General features: G+C 37.3%; 1 protein-coding gene across 6 annotated transcripts in view; it reads right to left on the reverse strand.

Annotated features, from left to right (window-relative positions):
• LOC126293740 (serine-rich adhesin for platelets-like) overlaps positions 1-21,889 on the reverse strand; it is a 396,910-nt gene that overhangs the window by 301,813 nt on the left and 73,208 nt on the right. For all 6 annotated transcript variants that reach the window (XM_049987087.1, XM_049987088.1, XM_049987085.1 and 3 more), the window contains one exon: positions 15,830-16,050. In XM_049987087.1, the coding sequence (XP_049843044.1) occupies positions 15,830-16,050 (221 nt within the window). The remainder of the gene's footprint in view (positions 1-15,829; positions 16,051-21,889) is intronic.

Genomic DNA, 21,889 nt, shown 5'->3' on the forward strand with positions numbered 1-21,889 from the left:
CAATTTTAAAATGAAATTTCAATACCTTGTCTACATTTCATTTAAAGCAATGTGTGAGCTAAAATCAACCATTTGCAAAGTTTACACAATGTGTTTCTACCTCTGCAAAGTCTTTAAAATTTCATGCAGTGTTTTACTTAATTAAATGCCGCACCGTAACTATGTCAGTCGTTTATCAATCGAAAACCAAATTTTTTCATCTAATATTTTTCAAAACAATTTGTTGATAAGTATTTCATATCAGCTGAAACACAGTATCTCTAGCACAGGCACCCACAGTTAGCGAGCAGTACATGTGAGCAATACATCCACAACGAAAGCCACCCCAGCACGCAATGCAAAGAGCTTGTCTGTAGCAACAAAAGGATTAAAGTGAAATGGATTGACAAAATAAGAAATGTTTTAAAAAAGACCGAGGGAAGATGACTAGCTGAAATAAAAACAAGTGAAACATCATTGGTGGGGTACAGCACACATCTCTCTTAAGAGTTGTCAGTCACAGTTTCTCTGGTGTTCTATGTCGTATTTTCAAATTCTTTTTTACGTATGTAGTCATCCCACACAAATAATACTCACATGGTTCAAATGAGGCCCTATGTCAATATAAAACATCAGTTTGTTTCTTGAACAAACAAAAAATTTCTGGAGAATAACCGGAACTCCAGCATATTCTGGGTAGCACAGCTACACAGCTGCAGCAGACAGCACACTACAAGCCTAACAATTATTCACTGATTTGACAAGCACCATGGGACATACTGTTAAACCAAACATTACACCAGACTAATTTGGAATCCTATTGAATGGGAACATAAAGTTCCACTTTAAATAAATTCTCATCAATATTGGAAATTGCATGTAACATAACAAAACGTGATGGGCAAATACTTGATTAGCCTGATTCCACCTACAGTTTGCAAAAATGAAATTGCCACTATCTGCCAAAACATCATAAAAAATGCACAGCATGGCTCACGAGACACACTTGGTATAGTGAAAAAATATTGACTGCAATGAAGAGTTGTCTAAGAAAGCAATGCACGAGAGAGGAGAGGAACAGGAATGCTTGGAGAGCTGTGAGGGGAAAAAAAGCTACATACTGGGGCAGATCAATGAAGGGGTGCAGGACAGATGAAAGAATGTACACAGTCTACAACAGATCTAGCAAAGAAGAAAAAGGGAATAAAACGCAGCTGTGTCTTTTCAAACAAAAGATACCAAAATTTCTCTTATACAACTTAAAACTCTGAAAATATAAACCCGGATGGTGAGATGTGGATTTAAGATGTGCTCCTCATATATGAGAGTCATGTGCATTAATCACAGTGCCATTCAGTACATGTTATATACTTGAATTAAGCTTCAGTCTTCAGTACACCAACTTCACATAATCTAGTTGTATGTACTGAGTAACTTCAAAAATGGGCAGTACAATGATGAAATTAAATGGCTGTTTTTAAATTTAAATGTAAAGCATTTCTACTTTACAACCATTTCAGTATAGCCTACAATTTAAGCAATATATCTAAAAACAAAGCCTAAAAGATGCAACAATGAAATATGATACTAGCACTGCCAAGAGAAACATGATTTTAGCAGCAGCAGCTATAATGGTGATGGTTCTTACAATTACTTAGTTCCAAGAAGAATTACCCTAAGAGAGACCGACATATATTGTGAACCTTACGAGACCAATGGCCAATTGCTTTTCTATCAGTTTAATACACTAATTTTATTTGAAAACTGAAATTTGTTATTTGTTTGAGGTCCAATTTTTAAAGTTGCTAAAATTTCTTCCTTTACATCCTGTAGTGTACTGTTACGTGTAATCTCCAACTTTTCAGTATAACAGAGTATGTAATATGCATTGGCTAATCACCATAAAAAAACTGCAATGATTTCTAATTGCATTTTAACACTTTTCACATTTGTGTTACAATTATTCTTGTTATCATATATAATAAAAATGATTTCTTATTTTATATCTTAAGTGATAGTCCAAGTTCATGTAGGCAATGAACTGCTTGAACATATTGATAAATTAATTGGGCAGTAATATTACCAGGGATGGAAGGAGCAAGGCAGAAGTGAGAAGTAGAATTGCTCAAGCAAAGGCTGCTTTTAACTAGAAGAAAAACATCTTAATATCTAAGAGCATCAGCCTTGAAACCAGGAAAAGATTTTTGAAATAATATGTGTGGAGTGTGGCATGCTATGGGTGTGAAACATGGACTCTCGGGACAGAGGAAGACCAGAAGCTAAATGCTTTTGAAATGTGGTGCTATAGATGCATGCTCAAAATAAAATGTATCGACAATGTCACAAACGAAGTGGTCCTGGAAAGAGCAGGTGAGAAGAAAACCTTCTTGAGATTCATTGTTAAAAGAAGAGTGCAATTTACAGGCCATCTATTAAGACATAAAGGACTCCTGAACACAGTCATAGAGGGATATGTCAAGGGAAAAAGACCAAGAGGAAGACCACGACTGAGGTACATGGATCAAATTGTGAAAGATGTGGGATGTTTAACACCTATAAAGAAATGAAGAGAAAAGCTGAAAGACGCACAGAATGGAGACAAGCTGTCATTGTAACTGATGCAAACCAATCCTTGGATTGACCACTACAGAGAGAGAGAGAGAGAGAGAGAGAGAGAGAGAGAGAGAGAGAGAGAGAGGCGTTTATTTGTTATATTTTCCCTCAACATTCCCTGGCAAATTAGGTAAATTGAAAAAAGGTTCTGACTGACTAACATTGTTATTAACAAACATTTTTCCTTGTAGTATACTATTAAAACTGACAATATTAATTTTTTGCTTGAAGATCTTATTTTTTTGGTGACGGTAACAGAATCCACCACAGTTGCAAAATGCTTATATTGATCAAAGTCTTAGGTGACAGAAGTCACAATACACTACCACAGTTTCGGGGTCTTAGCCCCATCGTCAGCTGTATCTGAACTCTAGAGTAAAACAATAGTCGTAACCTACACCTTTAAACAATTAAAAAATTTTTAAAAAAATTTAGAAACTGAAAAATCAGACGAAATGTTAAAAAATAACCTACCTCAAAGTAGAAGGACATGTCTGTGCCCGAACAACCAGTACATGAACACATATTGTACTTGGGCCACCATACTAGCATCCCAAACTGTGGTCGCAAAGAGCCCCAACTTTTAAGCATGGCCTGCGAAAATGCTTCTTGTACCAAAATTGCCACTGGTAATACACGCAGCCTACATAAATGAAGTCATCATAGGGCATTGCTCTAGCTTGTGACTTCCACCTAAAGTTAAACTAAGTAGCGCTGAAAAAATTAAATCAACTTTAGGCCCGATATGGTGAACCACTAGAAACAGTGGTAGTCTTTAAGATCAACACTTAATGAACAGTAATACAGCACACCTATGAGACCCGTGTGGCTGTAAGCTGTACGTATTGTGAACTCTGTGAAGGGGGTACATAACACGGCATGAAGAGAAACTACAGTACAAGTACATTCGAATGCTGAAAAAAGAATACACAGAAATACAGGTGTACCTAAAGTAATAGCAGTCCAGTACGAGATATATTCACCTTAACAAGCAAATTGGAAAAAGCAGCACAACTAATAACAGAAGATGTGCAACAAAGGAACACACACATGACACAGAATGCACAAATAATAGCAAAGTCAAAGGGTAAAATACATACTAAATGCCATGATCCGCCAGCAATACCACAGTAGCCCAAACATAACAAATGACATGTTGTGAACTGGAGATATCAAAAGGTAAAATATCTGAAAGATTTTTAAAAACCAAGCAATTTAAAAAATTAAAATTGTTACAATAATGAACCATTGGATGTTATTACAATAAAGAAGGATACAGGATGCAGGTTAAGGGGCTGTGGTATGTTCAAGAAATAGGAACAGAAAAGACAGCAAGTACGTTCAAAACAGACTACTGAAAGCATTGTACAAAGTTATTCAAGATATTTTTATGCTTTAACTCAAGTTTATAGCCAAGGACATTGTCGGGACTGTTAAATCAAGATTTGAAAATCTCAAACTCTTCCAAAATGTTTAAAGTCAAGCCCTTGATATAGACATGAAGTTTAGAGAGACCCTCCTCAATATTCCATAGTTTATTGTTATTTAATGCTAAGTACATTGACATTGGTGACTTTGGCTTGTTAATGTTATACAGCTCCTTCAACCTAGTCTGAAGTTATCTGCCACTTTCTCCAATGTGGCAGCAATCACACTGCGGAACAGAATAAATGCCTGTTCTACTATGTGGTTTAGGTTCTCTGTATTAGCAGTAAGGCGTTGCTCATTATTATGAGGAACAAAGAAAGCACGAGAAATATGTAAGTCTTCAACCACTTTCTCACTTAGTGACAGTATTGCTGGCTGAGGATGCTAGTCGTGAATTGGCTAGATACCTTAACAGCATCCTCATCCAACTTTACTGTTACCCTCATCATTATATGGTGAATAATCTGAAGGAAATTATAAAAATATTGCAAGCAACCAGTGTTCCTCAGGGAGCTACATTAGCTTCTTTCAATCTCAAGAGCATGTATACTAATATCCCTATACACGATGTTTTGGACTTTATTGAAAATAACATACTTTTAATAACTTAGAGGAAGAGTCTGCCAAAAAGTTTACGAAGTTGCTCATACTGCTATCTGAATATAACTATTTCAAGTTGGGGAGGAAGTGTCAGCAGAATGCACATTTGGCAATGGGCTCTCCATTAGCCGCAATGATGGACAAACTGGTGGTTTTCAGACTAGGTGTAAGGAACACAGTAACACTAACAAGCCCAAATCACTTATGTCTATGCACTTAGCACTAAATAATCATAAACTAGGTAAAATGAAGGAGGATCTCTGTATACTTCGTGTCTACTCCAAGGGCTTGACTTTAAACATTTTAGAAGAGATTGAGATTTTCAAACTTCAACTGAACAATTCTGACACTTCTCTTGACCATCAAGTTGAGCTCAGGCATAAAACTCCCTTGAACAGCTTTATACAATGCTTTCAATAGTCTGTTTTGTATATAGCTCCCCGTCTTCTCTGTTCCTGTTTTTTAAATCTGCCACAGTCCCTTAACCTGCATCATGTATGCCTTTTTATGCTAGTAACATTTGATAGATAATTATTGTAAAACAATATTTTTTTAAATTTTTTTAAAAGTGTTTGTTTATCCTTTTGATTTTACTGATTCACAAACTTTCATTTGTTATGTTTGGACTTTTCTGCTACTGGATGCAGATTTTGGCATTTTTTTATGTATTTCAGCTTTTGGTTTCTGCTATTATTTATGCATTGTATGTTGGTTGTCTGTTGCTTTGTCGCACTTTTGTTACAACTCATGCTGCTTTTTCCTATTTGCTTGTTAAGCCACTAATTTCAGTTGTTACCTATATTTCTTCCAGATTCTTTTTTTTTTTTTTAACCAAGTTCTTATGTACCAGTACTTCACTTCCAGACCAAGCCATGTTACTGCTGCTCAGTCCCCTTGCCATAGACACATGGGTCACACAGGCACAATGTATCAGTGTTTGTTAAGTGTTGCCCTCAAACATTACCGCCTTTTCTTGTGAATCGCAATATCAGTTTTTTAAAGTTGCTTTGCCATTTGCAACACAGGATCATTACTTAGTTTAACTGGTCTAGTGTGTGATCTCCACCTGATGTCCTAGGATGCTTTGTTTTTGGACTGCATGCATTCTTGGTAGAGTTTTGTGACGAGCCAGTTTCTTGGGTTGCACTTGAAAGTTGGAGTTCTTTGCAACCACAGCTAGGGATGCTATGACGACAGACCATATACAATAGAAGTTTGCCTACGAGTTTCATCATGGACACGATATCTTACTACTGCTGGGTAAGTTGTTTTTCTAATCATTTCATCTAATTTTTTAGTTCTAAATTTTAATGTTTGAAATTTTTCAAATGTTAAAAGGAGTAGGTTACAACTATTGTTTTACTTTAGGTTTCAAATGCACCTGATGATTGGGCAAGACCCCAAAACCTACGTAGTGCATAGCAACTTCTTTCGCATAAAACATTGGTCAATATAAGCATTTTATAACGTGTCATTTGGTTGACAAACATGTTGCAGAATAGTTGTAGATGTCCCACAAATAAAACTTTATTTAACTGTTGTAGGATTTCAAATTTCTTTATACAACACTTCATTAACTTCTCCATCCTTGTAACTACCTGTTTGTCTTACAAGGCAGCTGGCCCCTTTGTCATTCCACAGAGGGTAACAGGCGTTCTTTATCATAAACACACTTTTCCTTTTGTTATGTTCATATTTAGCACAGTCTGAATTGTAATGAGGATGCTCCACCACTATCAATGAAGTTTTTGCATCAAAATACTTCATTAACCTCTGAAGCAAGTATTTTGGGCACAGTTGGATTTTCAAACCACTGAAACTTGGGTTCCGAGCTTTGCAGACTACTATTTACTAGCATTTCCACTTCATTATCTGTTAGCTTTTTGAGATGGTCCAACATTACATTTTCAACCATTATTACAACCTTGTGGCGTTATTAAACATCATACTGCCTGCTTGTTTGTTCGGCACAGGAACAGCCAAAATGAACAAGAATTTACTACCCAAATGTAATAATGCGAAACTAGTTTGTATAATGGAACACAAGATCGCAAATATGTGGGCTTTAGCACCTTCTTGATGCCAGATATGTTCTTTGCTGACATTTCATGATGGAACAACCAGTATACTTCTAACATTGCAATATTTATGAATTCAGTTCCCTTAGCAAACTAAGTCTCAACAATTAATTGGCACAAAAAGTCTCAGTATCAAATTATGTAACATTCTATTTCTGATTAATGGCATACTGAATCAGTGACACATGCATAAGGAATAAACATCTAGAACATGCCCCAATAGTTGTAACACACCTTTCAGTGTCTCAACACGAGCAAATGTCTATTAGATTTAAAATAACTAATTAAATGCACTGAAGCAAAACATTATGGCAAAGTTCGAGTAAAGGCTGGAGCCATGCTCAGACGGCATAGTGATAAGAGCGACTCCTTGCAATAAGTAGGAATTTCAGGTTTCAGTCCCAATTTTTAATTGTTGTTGCATTTGTAACTGCTGTGTTATAACGACAATTTTCTTAGTACATTTTGATTCAGATTCAAATATCCACATCCAGTGAACCATACAATGAATTTGAATGAAATATGTATCATTTAGAAGTGGTCATTGTCAAAAAATACCACTCAAATGTAGATGAAGTATCAAAGTACTTCTGTTATATTATTCTTAGGGCATAGCAGCTTCTATTGAGATGAAAACAGCTACTAATGATCAACAGTTTTTCTTTTTAATTTGCTTAAACGAGTTTAGTAAAAATGCAGTGCACATTTTGTTGCCGATTCAACATTCGATCTCCAATCTCCATGCAATGTTGGAAGAAACACTATGATCCAACTGGCTCTGCGTGCAAAAGTATAAAGCCCAACTAGACCTTGCTTATCAGAAGGGAAGGTCAACAGCTGTTGATATTCCAATTTGAACTTTCTATGGCGAAAATGTCACACATTTTTGGTGTCTGGTTCTAAGAAATCAAACAACATAAGAAGTGCAGAACCGACTGCTACAAAACACCACCTACAGTTCAGTTGGCACAAGTTGATCTGCAACAGCTGAAGTGGGCTGGATGCAGCAGCTCCATGTCCTTACTCAACCAATAATGTAACAATTTTGAAATCGTCTCTCCGGCAATGCATCAGGGTTCTCAGATGTTTATAGACTGCCACTGTTTTTGCCTGTAGCCATTTGCGATTCACAGTTGAAAGCTGCACTGCGATCTGTCAGAGATCATCTTACACTGGCTGAACTATAGCATGTGTCAATTCGCTATTCAAACCATCTTCATTCATCTGGCTGGCAATCATTCTTCACAATGGTGAAGCTGACTTAATCACTCACATAATGGTGACAAAACGTGTAATCAGGTAACAGTGTTCTCATTTAGATACAATGAAGTGTTTCAGGTTTTGTGTAATGGCTAAATAAAGAAGAAAGCAGTTTCAGTGCATCTCTAGGGATGCTGTGCCCAACGTTGTGAATACTGTGGACACACCAAGCTGTGTTAATTCATCCAAGTGGACCAGTTAACCAAGCAAATGTCTTTCTTTTAATAGAAAATTCTGGTGCATATACAGATTAACTTGATAGGTTTTAAGGATGTGGTAGAATTTAGCACAAAATTGAGGTGAGAGAAAATTTGTGAACCAAGATGGTATTACCATCTGGAAAAATGGTGTCTTAGCATGTCTGATGGCTTAGTATGGAAAGTGTGGCCCATTTATAGCAGATCAATTTGCACTGTTTCTCAAACTTGTGCCTGACAATTCTTAAACAGTAAAAACCTTGCCTGGTGTGCCAAGGGCGAGCTCAGCACAGATATATTGTACAAGCTCACACCAAAGCTGATGGGATGGAGCTACTTGATTTTTTCTTGTCATCAGAAAAGCTGCAAATCCTCGTTGCTTCAAAAACTTGCTTAAACTGTGATTGTAATACACAAATGAGCCTGGGTGACAAGTGTACTATTTGTCATATGCCTAAAAGCATTACATTAAAAATCTGCAAAACTATATTTCTTGTACAAGGTGTACAACTTTGCTTCTGCTATTTTTTCCCCAACATTTGAGGCTTTAATAAAACAAATTGGTTACACATGTATCATTCAAAGTACTTTCCATTTCTGGCCACTACTTTTTCCCATCTTTCAAGTAGTGTACGAATTCTGCATCGAAAAAATTGTTCATGTTTTGAAGCGATCCAGGATCGATCCAATTTGTGACTTCTTCATGAGATTGGAAACGGTGGACAGCCTAGCCATGTGCCATTGGTCTAAACAGGTGATAGTCCGAGGGAGTAATATCTGGAGAATATGGGGGGTGGGGAAGGAATTTTAACGTTTCCAAGTACGTTTTGAACTCTTTTGCAACGTGGGGTCGAGCGTTGCCGTGTTGCAAAATCGCTTTTATCTTGCCTCTCGCTGGATTGCGTCCGTTTGTCTTTTAATGCTCTGCTCACAAGCATTAATTGTGTTTGATAACGAGCACCTGTGATAGTTTCACTTGGTTTTAACACCTCATAGTACACAACACAGAGCTGGTTCCACCAAATGCAGAACATGACCTTGGAGCCATGAATATTCGATTTGGCTGTCGACGTGGAAGCATGGCTGGGATACCCCCATGATTTTTTGCGTTTAGGGTTATTGTAATGAACCCATTTTTCGTTCCCATTCACAATGTGATGCAAAAATCCCTTCCGCTTTTCCTCTGAAGCAACTGTTCACAAACACACAAACACCTTTCAACGTCTCTTGGTTTCAGCTCACATGGGACCCAAGTTCCTTTTTTCTGAATAATTTCCACAGCCTTGAGATGTTTTGAAATGGCTCGTTGTGTCACTCCCAGTAATCATGCTAATCATTTTGAGTTTGACGTGAGTATTCACTCAGCAATGTCTCCAATTCTGCATCTGCGAAAACATTCTCTCTTCAACCATTATGCCGGACTACGATGTTAAAATCACCATTCCTGAAGTGTTGAAACCACTCACGACATGTTCTTTCACTAATAGTGTCCTTGCCATACGTACTTGAGAGCTTTCAATGAGACTCAGCCACTGTTTTCTTCATACTGGAACAAAACAGTAACACGTCCTGCAAATGACGAGAATTAGGCTCGTAAACTGACATTTTCAATCAAGAACAACTTTATGATGCAGACACAAATCGACTAATGTTTGCATGAGGTTACGTTGACCGACATCTAAGCTAATTGCCTGATGTCACCGATCTGTTTCTTTCGGCCACTACTTACTGTTGTCGCCATGTACTGGCTAATGGCGGAAGCAAAGTTGTACACCTTATAGATATCTGTACTCCCTGTATCATATTGCTGCTATACATTTATACCCCCCCCCCCCCCCCCCCCGCTCAACTCTACTTTCTTAACTTTCAGGAACTTCCATTCTGCCTATATTTGAACCTCTGCTTGCACTTCTTTGTTTCTGTTACCTCTCGCCTCTCATCTACTATAAAAAAAAGACTGTGGAGCTTAAGAGTTCCAAATGAACCTCAAAAATTTACATTTGCATGACACATGCTGACAGATACAAGCAGAGAAAAACATCTTTAATAATAAATGACAATACTGTCTAATCTCAATTTCATCTTCCCCTTTGCTGCACCATGAAATTCTTACCCTAATTAGATACTATACCAACAACAATTTTAGTAGCTATTTTGATACATTCAGAATGATGACTTCCTTCCCCTTATTGACACTAATGGTAAAAGAGTGTGACATGTGAATCAAATATGTGGACTGTTGCTCATAATTGCTCTCTTTCTAGGCCAAAAACAGGTAATGAGATTCTGGAACTGAATTTATGAACCCAATTGACAAGCAACGTCTGTTGTCCTACTGCAGGCAACACTTTTGTTCTCTGTTCCACTCTGTGTATACAGCCTTTGTTTCACTGAGGGCATAAGAAACCTATACCATTCCTCCTCTCAAACTGGTCTGCAGTTATGTTAATTTTTATTTGAAATTCAAAATTGAAGTACATTCAGAAAGATCAGCAGCACTTGCAACCAACAGATCTATCTCGAAAATATGAAGTCAGATGTTGGGGAATTCTGGAAAATCAATTCTTTTTGCTGAAGTGTTGTGAATCTTTGCTCCCTCCCCATTTCTCTCCAGTAATGATTAACAGGTACCACAATTCCTTGTATACTGATAATTGAATAAATGAGATTTCGTTAGTCAGAAACAAGCCACTAACAGAAACAAACTAATAACAAAAACTCACCAGTTACACCAACAAGGGCACTTCACTAAATCTCCCCCCACCCCCCACCCCCCAAAAAAAATCTGAAAACAAATGACATAATATGAATAATTTCACAGAAAAAAAAAAACACCGTAAAGGAGTACGTAGTGACAGTTGTTATGTGTGCAATGGAAGTGCCTGTACTACATGTGTAAGTCATGTCAAAGCCATATAGGCAGCACATGCAGAGCACAGCTTCAGAAAAAATAGCCCATAACGTGGTACAAACATAAGAACTGATGGAGAAAAAGGCTAAAACAAAACGAATGAAGGAGAATAAGGAGACCGCAGAAATTTTCCAAATGGCACTGCATAATATCACACTCATTTTGAGACTAATCAGTATTGGGGGGAAGGTGCGACAAAAACCTTTCCAACATTTGCCTAAATGAGTGAAATTGCAGAAAATCTAAATCAGAGGATTGGACAGAAACTTTAAAGCCTGTTCCTTCACTGCTGGGAAGTGTAGCATTTCCAGCACCCTATCACCTTGAGAAGCACTAACACGATATTCACTGTAACCAGGGGTGAATGCTAGCACATGTGCAGAGTGAGGCATGAAATGCTGCACAGTGCGACAACCTGGTGGAATCATACCCAGTATTGCCTGTCTGAAAGCAGGTTGACGGGTGTTATTGGGTGTCCATGCCTGTGATGCATTGTCCTTAGTTAACACTTTAGAGATGGGGACAGAGTTTCCAGACATGAATTTCTTTGATACTTATTTACCACACACTATTTGCAACATATTTTGCAGGTACTATCCACACATACTACTGAATATACCTGCAAAAGTGTATCACTGAATGGCACAATGCCTATGGTTACAGCTTAGTGCTCAATGTGACTCAGGCTAGTCTCAAAAGTGTTAATAAAGTCTTCAAATTCCAGAAATTGATTGTGAAGCACACTGGAGGAAGTGATCAATCACTGATTAACTTATTTGATATTGCAACAGCATTAATTAGAACTGGTAATTTAACAAATGTCAAAATTTGAATATTCTATTTCTGCTGCTGGTGGTGGTGGTGGCTGGGTGGGGGTGGGGGGCTACAGAGAGGAACTAATTGTTTCACACCTGTCTTCAAAACCAATCATAAAGTGGAATCAGTATCACACGTGCAAACAATTTTTATGTGCTCTGTGCATTACTCTTTTAATCTGCATCTTCTACATACGAGGATTCACTTTAAAATGCCAGAGATATCTCACATGCTTACGGCTCAGATGTGGCTCCACTTCTAAATCACAGTCTGATGCCATTTTAGTTTTTAATGTCATTGCAGATAAACATGTTTCAGAACAAGGTAATTATGTTGGTGGCTGACACAAACGTATGACATGCTAAGCACAAAAAAGGTTGAATAAATTAAGCTTGGAAACATTTTGAAGCACCACCATAAACTTGTTCAATACATTTTCATTACAACTTCTGTAAAGTGTGGCAACATTTCTTAACACATTTATACTAAAGTGCATCTGATATCACTGTGTATGTACCAGGGGTGACATACTGTGTCCATACTATAGTGGAAACTTGGCTTGAAATTGTTGAAAGAATACTGAATGTCAAAGATGCCTCAACATTAATTCATATATTCAATATATCTAATATTTTTAAGTACTGAACACAATGCTAGTTTATTAACAGGATTGCACTTACTACTGAAATATTAAAATAAATATGACAATCATGAACTTAAGTGAGTTAAGGAAACAGTGTGGTAGAAGTTGCATTATGAAGTAACTCATTTTATTGGACAAAGCAAATGAAATCAAGAGAAGACTGCCAATCTGGAACAACACAACTGAAAAAATTTATGCCCCACGTGTTTTATGCAGACTAATCAACTACTTGTGTGAAACAATAAGTGATATTGCCTAATCTAATATACCTGTAATCAAAGGGTAAAACTTGAGTCTAGCAGACTTATGCACATTATCAAACTTTTTTTTTTTTAACTTTGTCATATCAAGGGTATATGTTATAGCAATAATTACATACAATGCAAGACGAACTTATAACAAAAAGTATAAAAATTTATTTTTCTTTATTTTTACAATAGATTGTCAATAAGTGTGTCTGTAACTCTCAACAAAAAAATCAGTGTTTCCATTTGTGGAAAAGCAATCTCCTGCAGCATGCCAGTGCTGGTGGTCCGTGTACAGAATCTTCTGAGACCCCCGAGACTAGAATCGGACATCGGAGCTCAGAAATGATATGCTTTCTCTCTTTGTCTCTCGAACAGCACAGCTGCTCTCGTGCACTTGCCTCGTTTATCGTTCAACGCTAAAAGCATCAACCAATATACATTGGTTACAGTTTCACAGTTCAAATAGCTATGTTATGCACACACACATACACAAACACACACACCATCATCATTATTTCACCAGAAACAAAATAATCCTACAAAATATTGTGTTTTATGAAATCAAGAAACTAATTATAAACAAATTAAAGGAAAATATAGTTGCCTCAAACTGTCTATGAAGGATTAAAGAAATAATTCACGATTTATATAAAATACTGACACAATTAAAAGGCAACAACCACTAAGCTTCATTTAATGTTAAAGAAAATGTGTTACAATTCCTTGATACCAAGCGTGTTCCTTCCTTTGGTGTGTGCTGCTTCAGGCAGAAAGAGAATAACTTAAATCCATCTCCACAGGAGAAATAGTCTTGCTGATGCCATTAGCATGATAGGGGAACTGGAAAAGGAGAGTAACTTAACATTTTAACACAAAGGGAACAAACAGGAAAGCTCAGCTACCCCATTCTCAATGGAGGACACACCTAAAGTTGTGTTCATATCTTTTTGATAATGACAGTCACCTCATACCTCCCTCAAGTGAACACACGAATCGCTGTTCGCATAACCTCTTTGTGGACAAGATGAAGTAAATATGACCCATTAAAATAACAACAAACAGTTATATGCTCATTTTTGAGTGTTCATCTTTTCAAGTATGATGATTACCATCTACTTTACTTCCCTTCCTTTTAGTAGTTTGTTACGGCACAAAACAGTGCTGTAAATCGAATGACAGTATAACTTCAGACTTAATTAATTATATCAGACATAAAAGTGAATGATTCCCATAGAAATCTGTACATTTTAAAATCGCATGAGTTCTACTATTTCTTCAATGTCTTAGATACATTATTTCTAATTCCCTTGTCCGCACATCAATACAGAGGGGAGTGGTGGTGGGGTGAGGGCAGGTTGGAGGGAAAGTTGTTTCTCTTTGATACTGTTATAAAAAGATACACGATAACTCTTACTTCATTTGGCTCAACAACTTGTGTATTGGGAAATCAGTTAAACCATTTCCAATTGCACAAGAATCAAAATGGGCTAAAGTTTAAAAAAGTATTCAGTACTCACCTCTGACGATACAGAGGTAAAAAATTTGGACAGGCAAGTATTGGGGGGAGGGGGGGGGGGGGATGAAAAGCAGAAAACATTGTTCTTCCTTGCTACATACAAAGTGCCAGGGAATCTAATCTTTCCTTTACTTCTAGATTTCAATGCCCCTTCCTCCATCCCTCTGCTTTAAAGATGGAACTTCATATTTCAAAAATTAAATTCTAGCCAAATCTTAAACCCATTCATTTTACAGCGAACTGTGCTTTTCCTTATCTTCAACTTGTTAGATCTGAAGTCTGTATTTCTTAGCTTTTCTTCAAGTGGTAACTATAGAGTCCAAGCACTATGAATAGCTAATGCTGGATAGTCAAATAAAAAATTTGTTACAATATTATAAGGTATTCATGAAGTTGAAATGGTGCAAATACCAGTACCGCCAAATTTTAAAATTCTTTTCCCATATTCAATTGACAACTAAATACCGTACACCAAAATCATTAACATAATCAAAATATTTTTCAAAATGATATCCATGTTGAAGAGTATACACAATGAAATTGAAAAAAACTTTTGCAAACATAAATTGACTGTAACCAAAAGGCAAGCAAATTACATGGTATACATATTTGAAGTCCAATTTATTCCACTTGTGGCACAAACTGAACCACCATTACAGCTGTCTAATGAAAGTATTGTCATCTCAAACACAAATGAGAAAAGTTAAAGAAGTATATTATTTAACTGTTTTAGTCTTCAAGCTCGTCCTGATACTACATAAGAAGCGGTAAGTGATCCCATACACACATTAAAAAACATGCCATGATACCTTAATCACCATATAAATTACCTGCGAAGAATCTGTGAAAACACAAAAAGGCTATCTTCCCACATCCTGATGACTCAAGTAAATATTTATCTATAGTCTGTAGCATAAACCATACATTTGGTCTATGTGGTAAAGGCCAAATACATACCAATGAAGCACGAATAAGAAATGTAGCTATTCTCCTTCACAAAAATGTATTCTTCCTAAGTGTGTACAATAGTGCAGTACATTGGTCTCTGGAGATACCAGCATAACACATGATCAAGTATGTGCACAACATAATAAATACTCTAGGATTTGGGAAGCAACAAAGTTAAAAGATTGTAAAAATAAAATAGAAGTGACAACCTCTTACCCCAGACCATTACACAGTACAAAAATGGAATCTCTGTCCTCCAAGATTAAAAAAAAAAAAAAATTACAGTGTTTCCAACATATTATTACAAAAAGAGCCACAAACTTCTTTATGAGAAACATGCCATGTATAGATTTCTGACACTGGACATTTTTCTGATGCTGTCATATTCACCTGGCAGAGGTAGTAAATCATCAAAGGAGAATTCAGTTTGTTAGCTCCTCATTTGTACTCCAAATGGAGGAAATGATGAAAGCAAATAAAATGATCTGTGTGACTAGCAGTAATGTAGCCCAACATACGACAATAACTATCACACCTTAACAGAAAATCTAAACACTTAACAGAAAGACACACCATAAAACTAAGAACTCACCTCGATCGGCGGCGCCGGCTGTGATGGTCACGAGAACCTGCCGGGGCTCCTGTCACTTTGGTGCGCTCCAACTTCAGCTTTAGTCTCCGCATCTCGTCAATCCGGTATCCGCCAGCATGAAATTCTTTCCAGTCGGACGGCAGCTCATCACCATGTCGTGAAGACCGACGGCGACTCGACCGTCGACTCTCACGTTTCCGCTCTCTCTCGCGTTCACGTTCCTTCAGATAGTTCACAAATGTACTGGATGGCTGTTACTGAATTTGAGAACCAGTTTGAAATGTATATTTTTTCTACACGGTAGCCAAACAACTGTGATTTGGCTTTAACTGCCTCAGTACAGAGAGCAGGACGATGAATATTAACTAGAGTTTTCCTCAAATTATCGATGAAAACTTATTAGCAGAGTGCAAGAGTAAGATGTGTATTAATTACATAATATGTAACACAGCTTAAACAGATTGAGAAAATAAGAGGACAATGGAATGTTACTTTCTAGCCTGTGAAATAATTGTTCTAATACACAATCAAGTGAAGGAAAAAAAGTTTGCCAAAGAAATAAAAGCAAATTTATAAAGGAGGAACAAATAGATCACTATAGTGTATGCAAACATTAGCTTAACTTTAAATTTCTATGAGTAACATTGCATAAAAGCTGAGTTAGTGTTAGAGGATGTTACGTTTATTTCAAAATTTGACTTTTAACTCATATTTATTTAAATGAATAATGAAATCAATCTTGAAGCAAATATAGCTTGAAACTATTTACAGTTCCTTACAGCAATGAGTTCACATTGGATTTAATTTTCATGCTGAAATATCTTTACTGGATAAAGGATCAAACTAGTGAAAGAAGCACGACAAAACTGCTGTCAGTCTCCTAGACTTTTCAGTCCATACCTAAAATATGACTGACCACTTGCCCATGAGGTGTCAAGAGAATAATAATTGAGGAAGAAGAACATGATGTTTGATGTTCGCAGAGAGGATGAACCTTTTAGCAACAGATGAAAAAGAATTACAAAATATATGGATGCCACTGAAGCTACAGGAAAGATTTATGCACTGAAAATCAACACAAAGAAAACAAAAGGAGGAAATAAAAGGATAAAGACAATGCTGAGTGGAGAAATATGAGAACACCTCTGAAGTTGGATAGAAACCAAATGGAAGAGTAGAACAGAAATGAAAACCACAATAGCAATGGCGAAATGGGCAATTTATAAGGAAATAAGAAGGAATGGCTTATAAAAACAGTCTTAGAGGGGTATGTGGAAGGGAAGAGGAGGCAAGGAAGGAAAAGATTTCAAATTCTGGATGATATGATGGACGGCAGTACATACGCAGCATTAAGGAGGGTGCTCTGATCACAGATTATGGAGACACAAATGATCTGCTAATATAACAAAAAAATGATGAAGATGATGACTCCAATGACAAGGTTGGATTGGGAAAGGATGGAAAAGAAATTTGCCATCAGAGCACCTAACTCACCCTGTGAAATACCCGTAATGCGGCTCGAGAACAATTAACACACTAAAAATATGCAAACCTCAGTTTTGATCTAAGGAGACCTTAAAGATTGGCAATCTTTGATTTTATTCATGTTTATTGGATCTGAAGATGAGAGCTAGGACATTAATTTCATAAAGTAGTATGATGCACTTTTTGTTATATGGAAAATATAAATAGCACTGTTTTCTATACAGTTTTTGAATTTATTCAAAACTTATAGGGACAGAACACATGCTTTAGTTTCAATCCGATGTTTTGTAGCTTTACACAAAATTTTAATTTATTATAAATCTCGCATTTTCATACAATTAGTAACGAAAAATCATTTTTTTGTTGTTAATTAGCAACTTAATCTCATAATAAATACTGAATTCAAATAAATGTAAAAAAATGTTACATCTAGCAATAACCAAACCAGCAACCTTGCAGTAACCAGTAACCTTGCAATTACAATACCAGATCCTACACACACAGCTACAGACAGTTGTGTTAAACAGCTAGATTTTTTGTTTATATTTGATGCTCACAAGTTTTTGAAGTCAACTTTATCATGTGGTTTTGAGAGCTGCATCTTAGTGCATTACGAAATTAATTTCCAAGCACTGAACTTAAAGAATTTGAAGTAGGAAAAGAATGTATGTGGGCCAGTCTGTAATGTTCTCTTATTAACACTTTCAGTTGCTTATTTATCACCTGCATTAAAATTCAACATTTTGTTGTCATGTTAATGTCCAGCCTGCTGTGCTCTTAAGCACCCTGTAAATGGTCAAACATTTTGTCAAATTTAACTATGCTTGTCAAATACTTGATTGTGTATGATGTTGTTTGATGGGTTTGTCAAGCATAGATCGTGTTTGACGTGTGTACAAAAAGTTCCGATTGACAGAAAGTTTGACAAGATGGTGGACATTGACATAAACAATGTTTTGCCACACATGTCTAGTGAATAATGGTTTTATTACAATTTATCTCCCTGTATCACGAGTTTCCATAACTATGAAAACTACAATCGAGTTTAAAAACAAAGTAGCACAATTACCAAAATGGTAGACAAATCACATCTTATCCAGCCGTGTATTACGCAGGAAGAGGTTATGAACAAAATCACTGTTTTATGCTTAACATACAAGCAGGAGTGCAACGAAATGAGAGAAATCTAAATTCTCTAGTTCACCCTCAGACCATGCGGGCTACATTATGGTATTTTGAAGAAATTTCATTACGTGAGCAAGTACAAGAGAATAAATTTTCACATACATGTGTATTATTATCAATGTGAGGGTGAAGTAACTCTGAACAAGTTAGACATTTCACTGCCCACTTGCAGAAAGCTGATGTGATCAGGTTCCGAGAGCAGTATTTTCTTTAGCTGATTTTCATGGGTAAATCATTTTCAGCCCTTATATGGACCAGCATCTTGTTTACTTCCCTGCCTTTAAATGCAATACCAAAGTCAATGTCCAGACTGCTTTGTCTGCATCTATGGCCATTCTCACTACTGTCAAAATATGAACACTAACGGTGTCTTCTTAAAGTGGGGTTAAACTGACAAACTTTGTTTGTACATGTACGAGTTTGACACATCTGCAGCTAGACAAGGGCTCATTTGACAAACGAGTTTGTTTGTTTACAGTGGCCTTTACATGTACAGTTAATTAACTGTTAGTACTACCTTACTCTGAGTGAATAATTATCTCACCACAACAGAGATAAAAACTAATCTGTCAGTTTAACATAAAAGCAATGAGGTACTAATTTGTAAAATAACAAAATTTTGATTGGAGCTCTTACAATAATAATACAAATAACCTGCAACTCAACCTTTTGTTTGTGTAGCCATCTACTTTTCGGCTGTTTTAATGTTTAATGGTTACTTTTACTGGTGCTAATTTACACTTAACACTCTTCTGCTCCTTTGAGTGTGGAAAGAAGGTTGGAGTAACCTGAGCACTCTCTACATGAGGTTTTCAAATTCTTTGCTCTAATTAAGTAACACTAAAAATACCAGTTTATGTAACATAACCACAAAGACACTGAAAAATCAAAGTTCATCAGTAATAAAGTAGATCATAAAACAAAAATGAAGAAATAACTTTTAGGAATTTTGTTTTATTAATTAGTTATTTTCATTTCAATTCATTTCTAACAAAGCATTTATGAATAATGGAAAATTACGAGGACACCCTACCCACATTCCTCCAGAATCTCAACACCTTCTCCCCCATTTGATTCACCTGCTACTCCTCAACCCAACAAGCCACCTACTTCATGTTGACCTACACCTCAAAGATGGCTACATCAGTACCTCTGTCTATATCAAACCACCAGAAATACCTCTACTTCAACAGCTGTCACCCATTCCATACAAAGAAGTCCCTTCCATACAGCCTAGCCACCCGTGGCCATTGCATCTGTAGTGATCAGCAGTCAATTTTGAAATATACCAAGGGTCTCACTGAGGCCTTCACAGACCATAATTACCTTCCCAACCTTGTACAAAAACAGATCGCAGATGCCTTATCTCTTCAGTCATCCCCATCTCTCAAAGTCCCACCATCTGGCCACAGAGGAGCATTCCCCTCGTGATTCAGCACCATCCAAGATGGGAGCAACTGAATCACATTCTCTGCCAGGGTTTCCAGTACTTTTCTCCATGCCCTGGAATGAATAACATCCTATCCACTATCCTCCCCACACCTCCCACAGTTGTATTCTGACGCCCATTTTTGTCCACACCTACACAAACCCTGCTCCCAACCCCTTGCCTCATGGCTCACAGCCCTGTAATAGACCTAGATGCGAGATCTGTCTCATACGTCCTCCCACCACAGCCTACTCCAGTCCAGTCACATCAATCATCTATCTCATCCAAGTCAGGACTACCTGTGAAACCAGTCACATGACCTACGAGAAGTTGTAATCACTGTGCTTCATTCTATGTGGGCGTGACAGCCAACAAGCAGTCTGTCCACATGGATTTCCAACAACAAATTGTGGCCAAGAAACAGCTGGACCATGCAGTGCTGAGCATGCTACCCAACACAACTGTCTCCATTTTAATGACTGCTTCACAGATTATTCCATCTGAATGCATACTACCAACACCATGTTTCCTGAACTGCACAATTAGGAACTCTCTCTGCAATTTATCCTACATTCCTGTAACCTTCCTGGCCTTCATATTTCCATCTTTGTTAGTCATTGTCCACTACACAGCCTTCTATTTGACCAACACACCCACCGTCTTATTGCCTCTCTCTCTCTCTCTCTCTCCCCCCCCCCCCCCCCCCCCGTTTCCCCCGTCATTTCGCTAACCTCCCGACTGCACCTAGCTGCCTTACCCTCTACCCACATCATCCCTACAAAAGCAGCATTTTACTGCCCCCCCAGCCCTACTCTGTTTTGCCTCCCCTCCGAGTCTTCTCTTCACCCCACCACCGCACGAACCAAATTGCTTCTCCCATCATATCCAGTTGCTCATCGTCTGCTTCGGCAGCCAAAGACAGTGGTCACACGTGTGAGCTGTGTTTGTGTGAATATGTATGTGTATGTTATCTTTCTGGCCGAAAACTTGTGTGTTTAGCATTCTTTCTGTTGAGCCTGTCTGTGACTTAACATCTCCGCTATATGGTGAGTAGCAATCTATCCTTTTCATAATATTGAAAGTATTTTTTAAAGTTATATTGTATCGTATAAAGTGCTGACTTCGGTTCTGACCACATTCAGTTCTGTAAAGAATCTGATCTCCCATGTATGCAACAGCTCCAAGTATGTGAATACTTTACAAATGAGTTAATATGTTAAACCAAACAATGGAAACTTCAGGCTGAAAATTTGAGATTAACCATGTTAGTGACAAAAATATTATTATTGTTATTTTTGTGGCTCAGACGTCTGGTGCAAGCCTTTTGATTGGTCGCCACTTCCGCAACTCTTGTGTCTTTAACCTACCTCTTTTCCAAACAGTAAAAGAAGACCTACAGTTTAATGAGGAATCCAAACCACATGTCATTTCAGGTAACTCCTCGCATCGTTGCCAGGTGAAGGCAGTGTTAGAATGCAGACTGAAAAATATGAGGTTATAACAGCATCTCAAATTTGTAGATTTGGTCAATAACTCTACGAAATGCTGACAATCAAATTTTTGTTGCTCCTAGAAGCCGTTACGTATGCAACCTGCAGCTGGGACTGTGTGACCATGCACCAGATTAGCTGTTTAGCAATATAGATTCTCTAACAAGGAAAATTAACTTGAGGAAAAATATAGAACTACAAACAGGAGGGCAAGTCAGTCACATTCCAACACCTGTGAGAGACTGTGGCCCCCTTCATCTTTGTCTCCCCTCTACCTCATTACTTGTGGGCTCCCTCTCATCCTAGGATTTGTTTGACCTGCGCCAACACATCCCTATCTCCTCAATGAGGTACAAATAGATCCAAAAGCTAACATTAGTTTTATTTGTGCCTATCGGCAGTACTGGTATCCCCCCCACTTTCTTTATCAAGAGTGACTTTTCATCGTTTTCCACATACATATGTGATGTT

Source organism: Schistocerca gregaria, chromosome 10 (genome assembly GCF_023897955.1).
Source record: "Schistocerca gregaria isolate iqSchGreg1 chromosome 10, iqSchGreg1.2, whole genome shotgun sequence".
Classification (NCBI taxonomy): domain Eukaryota; kingdom Metazoa; phylum Arthropoda; class Insecta; order Orthoptera; family Acrididae; genus Schistocerca; species Schistocerca gregaria.